This window comes from Piliocolobus tephrosceles, chromosome 13 (genome assembly GCF_002776525.5).
Source record: "Piliocolobus tephrosceles isolate RC106 chromosome 13, ASM277652v3, whole genome shotgun sequence".
Lineage (NCBI taxonomy): Eukaryota > Metazoa > Chordata > Mammalia > Primates > Cercopithecidae > Piliocolobus > Piliocolobus tephrosceles.
The window spans coordinates 115,013,308-115,024,799 of NC_045446.1; the positions used below are offsets into that span (position 1 = coordinate 115,013,308).

The 11,492-nt window shown below is 41.3% G+C and overlaps 1 protein-coding gene across 1 annotated transcript; it reads left to right on the forward strand.

Annotated features, from left to right (window-relative positions):
• Positions 1 to 1,394: 1,394 nt before the first annotated feature.
• Positions 1,395 to 8,159, forward strand: PATE4 (prostate and testis expressed 4). Its single transcript, XM_023208585.1, has 3 exons — positions 1,395 to 1,490; positions 5,955 to 6,071; positions 6,396 to 8,159. Exons 1-3 carry the CDS (start codon positions 1,433 to 1,435, stop codon positions 6,515 to 6,517), a joined length of 297 nt encoding a protein of 98 aa, XP_023064353.1. The 5' UTR covers positions 1,395 to 1,432; the 3' UTR covers positions 6,518 to 8,159.
• The last annotated feature ends 3,333 nt before the right edge of the window (positions 8,160 to 11,492 follow it).

Sequence of the window (11,492 nt, forward strand, 5' to 3'; positions counted from 1 at the left end):
TACAGGCTTGAGCCACTGCACCCAGCCTCTACTTATCTTTTAAATATAAGTTCCAACTTTAAGTTATTTCTTTCCTCCCATACATAACTGTGGGCTGTTAGAAGCAGCCATATCACATCCTGAACACTTTACTGCTTAGAAATTTCTTCTGCCAGATACCCTAGGTCATCATTCTTAAGTTCAATCTTCCACAAATTCCCAGGGCATGGATACAATGCAGCCAAGTTCTTTGCTAAGGCATAGCAAAGGTGACCTTTGCTCCAGTTCCAAATAGCTTCCTCATTTTTATCTGAGATCTCCTCAGCCTGACCTTTACTATCCATATATCTATCAGTATTTTGGTCACAACCACGTAACAAGTCTCTAAGAAATTCCAACATTCCCCCATTTTCCTGTCTTCTAAGCCCTCCAAACTCTTCCAACCTCTGACCATTACCCAGTTCCCAAGCTTCTTCAACATTTTCAGGTATCTTTATAGCAACACCCCACTTGTATCGATTTTCTGTTAGTGAATTTTTGCATTGCTATAAAGAAATACCAGAGACTAATTACTAGGTAATTAGTAAAGAAGAGAGATTTAATTGGCTCACAGTTCTGCAGGCTGAACAGGAGGCATGGTGCTGGCATCTGCTCCTGGTGAGGGCCTCAGGGAGTTTGCAATCATGGTGAAAGGCAAAAAAGGAGTTGGTGTATTACATGGCAAGAATGGGAGCAAGAGAGAGAAGGGAACAAGAGAGAGAAGGGAAGGGGAGGTTCCACACTTTTAAACAACCAGCTCTCACTTGAACTACAAGAGCAAGAACTCACTCATTACAATGAGGATGTCACCAAGCAATTCATGAGGGATCTGCCCCCATGACCCAAACAGCTCCCATCGTGCTATGGATTACATTTCAGCATGAGATTTGGAGGGGACAAAGATTCAAACCATATCAGTCACACTCACACACACATGCAGACACACAGAGAAAAAAGGGTGAGTAGAGACTGTAGTCCCAGCTACACTGGAGATTGAAGCAGGAGGATTGCTTAAACCCAAAAGTTTGAGGCTGCAATGAGCCCCTGCACTCCAGCTTGGGCAACAGAGTGAGACTTTGTCTCTTAAAAAAAAAAAGTGGGGAGAAGACAGATACAGGGCAGGGAAGGCAGAGGGAGGATGAAGAGTCAGGGGTGGAAATCTAATTCAACTTTAGCCAGAAGCATTCCCTGACACTGCTCACCAGCCTGAACTTTCCACATTAGTACAGACTTATGGCTCCTTAAGAGAAAGGAGTGGGGAAAGGACAGTTCTGCCTCATGCCTTTATCAGGGACTCCTCCCTCCTTTCTATTTACTGGCTGTGATCAAACATCTAAGCTTTATAAAGCAAGCTAGTGGCTGTCCTTTCCAATACCTCACTCAGCACACCTTCTGTCGCCCGAACAAGCATCCAATGAGGAAAATGAACACACTGCTCCTCGTGAGCTTATCTTTTCTTTACCTCAAAGAGGGTAAGTTTGAACAATGCGGGTGGAGGGAGGCAACTTAGGGGTGCTGTTCTCTAAACCTGTACTCTCCAAGTCTCACTCGCATGCTCCAGCTCAGACCTAAAGACTCAGTACAATCTGAGTTTCAGGATGTCAGAGAGATCATATACAACATACTAATCCAGAAGAAAATGTACTGATTGCAGGGAAACAGGACAGCAAATTTCTGATTTCATATTAATTGACTTTTCATCCATACTTATCTCATTTTGGTCCCTTACTTTCTTAATACACTTTTCTCCTTTATTCTCTCCTACACTCTCCTAGTTTTCCTTTCCTCTGGCTACTTCTCAGTGTATTTCATAGGATTCTTTATTCTAACTGATCATTAAACACTGGGATACCTCAAGGCTTTATGCTATCCAGTCAGGCCCTCTTCTATATCAACTTATCCACTTCCACGGCTTCAATTACAATCTACATGCTGAAAATGCCCAGTTTTATATCCTAGCCAGATTTCTATTCTGAGCTTTAGTCTTTCATCAATAAACACCTTTTACACTTGAAACTCACCCTTGAAATCTCCCTCTTCCTTAACACTCACTAAAAATTAGTGAACGATTCCTATGCTTTCTACCTATCAAATGTGATTCAAATATGATTATATTTCTACCTTATATTTCTATTTTGCTACCTTTTGACACTTAGTAAGAAATAATAAACCATAAAAGAATTATAAGAAAATATGACATAATCTGTTTAGTTACAAGCTTAGAAATCAGAAAGGCCTTTCTAACTATGACTCAAAATCCAGAGCTCTTAAAAGAAAAACTGACAAATTTGACACATGAAAATCAAAATATTCCTCATGGCAAAAATAAAAAATGTAACTCACATCACAAACAAATGGCTCATATCCCTGATATGTAATGCCTCCTTCAAAAAAATCAAAAAGAAAAAGGCCAACAACCTAATAGAAAAATGGGCAAAGTATGTAGACAGTTCACACAAAAGAAAATTAAAATGGTTATTAAACATATAAAAAGTGCTCAATCTCACTCATACTAAGAAAAATGCAAATTAAAAGAACACTGAAATACCATTTTAGACCTATCAGATTGGCAACATCCAGGAGTTTCGTAAAATACTTAAGTATTACAATTGTGGTGAGACAAGAATTTTCCAAGCATTGATAACAAGAGAATAAATAGTTACATCTCCTCTGGCAGGCAATTCGGCAATACCTATCAAAATTAAGAAAGTGTTTACTTTTTAATCCAGCAATTCTGCTGGTATGAAATTATGTCACAGATATACTCCGACACAAATGAAATATGTTCAGCATTATCTATTGCAGCAAATAATATCAAAAAATGCAAATAACTTAAATTCTCTTAAGAGACTGGTTAATTAAAGCATGGTACACTACAATGGAACATGATACATTTAGTATACATTATTCAAAAAATCAAAGTGCAGAGTATGTATAGTATACCACCAATTATGAAAAGGGGTTAAAAAGATACATGTGCATATTTATATTTGCTTGAATATACTGAAAATCAATCTAAAAGATACAAAAGAAATGAATAAAACTGGTTTCCTTTATTTGGCAGATGAAAACTGGATAACTAGCTGGCAAGAGTGGGAGATCAACTTTACATAACATTCTTTTTCTATTACTTACTATTTAGTGACATCAACGTATTATCTATTTTTAAATAATGTATTTTTAAAATGTTGAAGTTGGAAATACTCAGAGATTAAAGATCAAAGAGACAATTATTCAAAGGGCATTATCAGTGTACTGCGCAGCCTGCTCCAACTCCAGTGAGAGAGAGAAGCCTCATGAAAGTTGCTTCAGGGAGAAATTGATAGTGTCCTCTGGTGTTTGGAAGGTACAGTGGGCTTGAGGAACCTAAAAGTGAGAGGGAGCCTGAGGCTACAGCCCTGAAATGGTGGAACTGAGAGACAGCTGAGCTGCATTACATACAAGCAGGGAGGATATGCACACATTCCCCTGGATCTGATCTGGGCCATGCCATATCAAGCAACTCAGTCTTGAGCTGTTTAAAGTTCTATCCAAGAGGACTGTCTGGAGGAACAAGGTATTTTAGCAAGGTGTGGCCCACTAGCTTCTTACAGCTGAGAGAAAATATAACCACCAGCTGCAGGAAATACACCACCCACGATACAGCAGTGGGCTTGAATATTTTTGCTGGCGAAATCCTGAAGAACCCACAAATGTTCCCCTGACTCAAGGAACTTAAGAAAATTAGTTCTCCTGGCTCAAGAAAATGAGTCAGCTTTTATTAAACACAAAGTCCGAGAGACTGGGTTTTAAGTAAGTACCATGGACAAAAGATGATGGCACCAGAGCCAGTCCGATGAAATCTTTCCTGTCCTTTACCTGTCCCCCTCCCTCTCACCAACTGAAATGGGTCAGAAACTATCACTCATAAGCCAGAGGTGAGTAGGAGAAAACCAAGAAGAGAAATAGAGAAAAAGTCAAAGCCACCCTCTCCTGCCCATTACAAACACCTAAGCAAGCCTGAGCTATGTGTCTGTGCATGTGTGTGCGTGTGGGTGGGCGTGCATGGGCATGCATGCAGGGAGAGCGGGTTGCTGGTGAGAAACGTGGGCTTTTAATGAAATAGAGCTACTTTATTATTATTGCATGGGACTCGATGCATAAATTACTGAACCCAAATTATTCTTTTGCCCAAAAGTGATGGCAAGACTTTTTTTTTTTTTTTTCTAAAAGTACATAGACAAGTTAGCAGCCTTGCCTGAAATTACCTGCAGGACTAGGAGAACTAGCTTTAGAAAGAATACTCAAATGGGTAGTGGGCAGAAGAATAAAATTGTTTTCTGTTTGCCCCTTTTAAGTCCCATATTGACCTGCTAGATAAATGTAAATAGGATCAGATTACTTCCTTGCTTAAAATTTTCAATAAATTCCCATTGCTCATGGATCAAAAACCATACTCATGTCTTTGGCCTAGGAGGGCTCAGGAAGTTGAATCTCTGCTCACCTACCCAGCCGTGTCTCATAGCACAAACCACTCCATTCTGTGCCCCAGTTACCTTAGCATTTTTGTTCCTCAGCAGACAAGCTTCTTTTCATTGCTATTCCCTCTGCCTGAAATGTTCTTCACTCTGCCCACACCACACCACCCACTTACATGGCTGACTCTTATTTATCATCAGGCTCACCTTACAGCCCACTCCCCACAGAAACCTTTCTTGGCTCTCTAAAATACATTAGTTCTTCCCTCTTAAATGCTCTCATTGCATGTTTAACTATTTCTTGATATTATAATACAATTGTACTTATTTGGAGGGATTGTTTAATGCCTGTGTCTCCAGCATATATGTAAACATTTGTTTATCTTTGCATTCCCAGCACCTAAAAAATGTCCAGAATGTGGAAAATGCTCAAAAATCAGCAACTAACATCATCCTTTCCCGCTAAATAAGAGGAAAAGAGAAGGATGTTCACACTTACCACTTTAATTCAACATTGTTAAGTGAAGGGAAAATGAATAAACTTTAGGGTTACGCAAAGGCAACTGGATTTATCATTAAGAGGTTGTTAGCAAAAAGATAGTCTTGATGGAATAGTGAGAATGGAATTCAGAATGAAGAGATGCCACAAGACCATTCCCAAAATTGGACATAAATCAATAGCACTCAAGTTCTCCTGGGCTCCATATAAGTTCTGATTCTATAACCTTGGAACGTCTGAGATGAAGATTGATATACTCTACTTTCTTCCCCCATCATCACTATCACTTAGTTCTTAAATCTAAATTACCCATAGGTTCCAATGTCATCTCCCTACCCTGCATCTCCTCTCCTCTTACTTCCTGGTCACAGGGACTCCCAAATCAGTCTCTCTGCCTGGTTGCAGTTATTCCCTGAAAAAAAGAGAAAGGCCAGACCAAGCCAGATGGAGCTATCAGAGGGTGTAATCTCAGTCAGTCCACTCTAAACATGTCATTTTCATTCCTACCTCTGTGTTCTCCCTCATTATGACTACCTATCTGGAACACCTTCTCTGCCCATCCCCTGCCCCCACCTACCCAAGTTTAACCTACATCTCAAGAGCCCGCTCAAGTCTTTAGCTAAAGTATTCCCCTATTTTTCCAGCCCACAGTAATCTGCCTGTTGCTATACTCTTAATCTGCATCGCAGGATTTATCTGGTTGACTATATATTATCTTTGCTGTTCTTTTATTATTTCACATGTTTATCTTGCCTTCAAATATAAATGGACCCTATTCAGGTCACAGAGACTGTGTCTTATCTTTTTTGTCCACCTCCTAGCTTAACTTACAAAGCTAAATTAATCAAGAATTCCACAAATACCAGCTAATGGAGTGAGTGGACAGTACAGTCAATACGCAACCTCTTACTGATGCTGAAAACTCACTTTCCCATTGTCCCACGATCCAGCCTGAATATTCTATTCTCTCCACCCTGCAGTTATGGGTCTGAAGTGTAATACCTGCATATACACAGAAGGATGGAAGTGTATGGCAGGCCGAGGCACTTGCATTGCAAAAGAAAATGAGTTATGTTCAACAACAGCCTATTTCAGGGGTAAGTGGGGCTCATGAAGACTCCAAAAACGCCTGCAAAGAACCATCACTCTTGCTAGTGCCTGGAATAAAGAACTCAATATCATTTAGTCCTGCTAGGAGGTAAGGCAAGGAATAAAAGAGGGGGCAAGAAGGGATAATTTTCAACTTCGCACTGTGTAGGGTTTGGTATCCAGAGCCAATCACAGTGGCAATTGGGAACATGAACCCAGGAGCCAAGGAAGGAGACCCAGTGTTAAGTGCTACTCCTCTTGGTGGTGAGTTTTAGTAAGTCACTATTAAGGCAATCTCCTCCAGCATTTATAACAGGCTTCTTCATTTTTAGGAGACAAACATATGTACTCAACACATATGTGTAAGTATAAGTGCCAGGAAGAGGAGTACTCCAAAAGAGGCCTGTTGAGAGTGACACTGTGCTGTGACAGAAACTTCTGTAACGTCTTCTAATGGAGCTTAGGAACTTGCAGAGGATCATCTGATCAAGATCCAGAATCAAGACCAACCAGCATGAACTGTTTTATTTCCCACACCAAATTCTACATTGGCCTAAGATCCCAGAGAGAGCTGCAGGGGCTGTGTCCTCATTGCAATGAAGGGGCTCCCCACACCCAACCTCCACCACTAGATCCCTAAAACCATGAACACTGAAACAAAATCCTCCATGAGCTATGCTTACTCTTTTGTCTTCTACTCCTGATTTCTGATTTCTATCCCTGTGGTAGGCTAAATAATGGACCCCCAAATATTTCTACATCCTAATCTCTGGAACCTGTGAATGTTACCTTATATGGCAAAAGGGACTTTGAAAATGTGATTAAGGATCTTGAGAAGGGGAGGTTATCTTGCATTATCTGGGGGGCCCTAAGTGCAATCAAAATGTCCTTGTAAGATGCAAGTAAAGGGAGATATGACGCAGAAGAGGAAAAGATGATGTGATGATGGAAGCAGAGATTGGAGTCACGTGCTTTGAAGATGGAGGAATAGGCCATAAGCAAAAGCCTAGAGGCCATTAGAAGCTGAAAAAGTCAAGGAAATAGGTTATCCCCTCAGAGCCTCCAGAAACCAGCCCTGCCGACACCTTGATTTAAGCCCCTATAAGACTCATTTTGGATGTCTGGCTTCCAGGACTTTAAGGGGGTGTTGTTTTCAGCCACTAAGTGTGTATTGTTTTAAAACACTAAGTTTGCAATAATTTATTATAGCAGCAATGGGAAACTAATACAATCCAAATAAACTTCTAAGAATTCAAATCATTGGTAAGCCTGAGTACCCAGGGGTCAGTCTAGGTGACAACAGTATCCACCACTCAGGGCCTACACTGACCTGCAGGAAGAGAGGAATACAGAGCAAGTGCTATGAATGAATGTGGAGATCAAGTTATGGATTTTAAACTTCACGGCATGCTGCAGATAATCCTTTAGGTATATCTGTGGTAAACGGTGCCTCGCTATATTCTGAAGCAATCAAACATGATGTCCTAATAGCTCAATTTGTCAGTTCCTCATTAGCTCGTGTACTCACTGAAATTCTTTTAACAGGTAATGTCCCTGTATTAGTCTGTTTTCACACTGCTGGTAAGGATATACCCAAGACGGGGCAATTTACCAAAGAAAGGGGTTTATTGGACTTACAATTCCACGTGACTGGAGAAGCCTCACAATCATGGCAGAAGGTGAAAGGCACTTCTCACATGGTGACAGACAAGAGAAGAGAGATTGTGCAGGAAAACTCTCCCTTGTAATAACCATCAGATCTCGTGAGACTTCCTATCACGAGAACAGCACAGGATAAACCTGTCCCCATGATTCAATTACCTCCCACCAGTCCCTCCCACAACATGTGGGAATTCAAGATGAAATGTGGGTGGGGACACAGCCAAACCATATCAGTCCCCTTCTTAAAACTCTCCTCTCTTAGCTCCTATGACTGTACATTTGTAGTTCTCCTACCTCTCTGAAGTATCCTCAGTGAGGGTCTCTGGGGACATTGTTTTGATTTGTTATTGTTTTTATATTCAGATCTTTAACCTATGTGAAGCCACCTTTGTAATATTGCCTTAAGTAAAGATCCAGTATTATTTTTCTCCATAGAATGAGTCAGATTTTTTAACACCATTGAATACAAAGTCTATCCTTTCTACATTCACTTGTTACACAATTTTTATCATTAATTATAAAGGAAAAAAATCACTGTTTTTTCTATTATACTGTCTCACACACAACACTTCTGACACGAAATACATGGGGTTTTCCACGCCAACAAATTATCTAATTCCCCAGTGCACACTGACTGAGTGCTCTAAAATTTAACTCAATTCTGACACTATTTGTCTAGAGTTAGTTCAGATCCCACAGACAAAGGGCTCAGTCCCACAAGACTGCCCCCCAACTGCAGATGCCAATCACAAATTGTGGGTCCTCAGATTACACACAACTTAGGTCCAAATTGGAAATTCCCACATTCCCCTCCTCAAGTTCAATAATTTGCTAGAACAGCTCACAAAACTGAGGAGATAATTTGCTTACGATTACGTTATTTATTGCAAAGGATATATTAAAGGACACAGATGCACAGTCAGATGAAGGCGTACATAGGGCAAGGTCTGGAAGGGTCCTGAGCACAGGAGTTTCTGTCCTTGTGGAGTCTGGAATGCACCACCCTTCCAGCACACAGATGTGTGCTTGTTCACCACGCAGTAGCTCCAAAAACCCTTTTCATTAGTGATTTTTGATGGCGGATTCATTGCATAGACATGATTGATTATTAATAAATGATTGGCCTCTGGTGATTAATTCAGCCTCCAGTCCTCCCTTCTCCAGAGGTCGAGAGGCAGGGCTGAAAGTTCTAACCCTCTAATCACATGGTTGATTCCCTTGGCAACCAGCCCTTATTCTGTGGTTATTTAAAGGCTTTGCAAAACTCACCTCACTAATACAAACTCAGGCATGGTTGAAGGATTTGTTGTAAGACATGCAAATGCTTCATGAACCAAGGACAAAATACCAAATATTACAATACAAGTTGCTCCTATTGCTCTTATCACTTAGAAAATTACAAGGGTTTTAGGAGCTCTGTGCCAGGACACGGACAAAAAGACCAAAACATACCGTTTACCCTTGAAAGACATGTGGGTTAGGAGTGCTAACCCCTGCACAGTCTAAAATCCACATATAACTTTTGACTACCCAAAAACTTTACAAACAGCCAATTAATACTTATTTTGTACATTATAAGTACTATATACTATATTCTTACAATAATGTAGAGAAATCTAGAGAGAAGAAAATATTAAGAAAATCATAAGAAACAGGAAGTACACTTACTATTCATGAAGTGGAAATCATCTTCATAGAAGTCTTCATCCTCATTGTCCTTACATTGAATAGGCTGAGGAGGAAGTGGAAGAGGAGGGGCTGGTCTTGCCATCTCAGGGGTGGCAGAGGCAGAAGAATCCACATCTAAGGAGACTCTCAGAGTTCAACCCTGTGTTGTTCCAGTATCAATTCTGTATTTATTATATCACAGTATCATATACATACAAATATGTTTGTGTGTGGCCATGTGTGTGCATGTATATAAAATTTTCCATTCTAGGCTGGGCATGTTAGCTCACGCCTGTAATCCCAGCACTTCGGGAGGCCGAGGCAGGCGGATCATGAGGTCAGGAGATCGAGACCATCCTGCCTAACACGGTGAAACCCTGCCTCTACTAAAAATACAAAAACTTAGCCGGGTGTGGTGGCAGGCACCTGTAGTTTCATCTACTTGGGAGGCTGAGGCAGGGGAATGGCATGAACCTGGGAAGCGGAGCTTGCAGTGAGCCAAGATCATGCCACTGCACTCCAGCCTGGGCAACAGAGCAAGACTCCGTCTCAAGAAAAAAAACAAAAACTTTCCATTCTATTCTATTGTCTATTCATGCTATGGTCTGAACGTTTGTGTCCCACCAAAATTCATATGCAGAAACCTAATCCCCAGTGCAATAGCATTAAGAGGTAGGGCCCTTCCGAGGTGATTCTGTCATAAGGATGGGCACCTAATGAATAGGATTGCTGTCCTTATGAAAGAGGCCAGAGGGAGCTTGTTTGCCCCTGCCACCATGTGAGGACACAGCAAGAAGGCATCACCTGGAAAGCAGAGGGTGAGCCCTCACCAAACATGTAATTTGTTTGTACCTTAATCTCAGGTTTCCCAGCCCCTAGAAGTATAAGCAATAAATTGTATTGTTTATAAATTACCGAGTATATGGTATTTTTGTGATAGCAGCCCAAACACACTAAGACAATTTGTTTTCGAATGAATACTGTACTATTTTTTTTTCTATAGTTTTGTAGAATGTCTTTAAATCTGGTAGGGAAAGTTCCCTCACTGTGCCATTTCTTTGTCTGTTGGCTCTCAGTTCCATTCCTGCCCATTATTGATTGCTCTTCTCTGAATTGCAGGAAATTCGAAACCAGCCTGTGGCTCTGGCAGTGGCAGCGGCAAACAACTGCAGAAGACTGCCAGCTAACATAATAGCACCGTATTCATGGCAACTGTGGCAGCAAATCCAACAGCATCAGCAACTTCTGCTCTGCAAAAATATAGGTTCCTGGCTTCCTGAAAAGTGGTGATGACAATATTACACAGGCAGCTTCAGCAGCAGGCTCTCCCTCGCCTCAGTTACCCCGCAGCACTTATGGACTCTAGATAATACCAAGTTTCCTTTGCTCCTGCAGCCCTAGGGATGATAACGGCTTCTCACAGGTACGGATCTCTGGGGAACAGCATTGTTCCCTTTTTGGCTCCTTCAGCTTCTCAACACTTTTGCAACCATTTTCTTGTATTTAATTCCCCTTGCTTGAAAACCTAGAAATGTGAATGTTTCTCTTTTTTTTTTTTCCCATAGCTCTTGGGGTCCAAGTGGTTTTCGGTTACATGGATGAATCGTATATTGGTGAAGTCTGAGATTTTAGCACAGCTGTCACCTGAGTAGTGTATACTGCACCCAATATATAGTTTTGGGAGTTTTGTTTTGTTTGAGATGAGTCTCACTCTGTCACCCAGGCTGGAGTGCAATGGCGTGATCTTGGCTCACCGCAACCTCCGCCTCCTGGGTTCAAGTGATTCTCTTGTCTCAGCCTCCCAAGTAGCTGCGATTACAGGCATGTGCCGCCACACCTGGCTAATTTTTGTATTTTTAGTAGAGATGAGGTTTCAACATGTTGCCCAGGCTGGTCTTGAGCTCCTGACCTCAGGTGATCCACTCGCCTCAGCCTCCCAAAGTGCTGGAATTACAGCCGTAAGCCAAGGCGCCAGGCCCAATATATAGTTTTTTATCCCTCGCCACCTCTCACTCTCCCCTTTTCTGAATCTCCAAAGTCCATTATACCATCATGTATGCCTTTGCATCCCCATAGCTTAGCTCCCACTTATAAGTGAG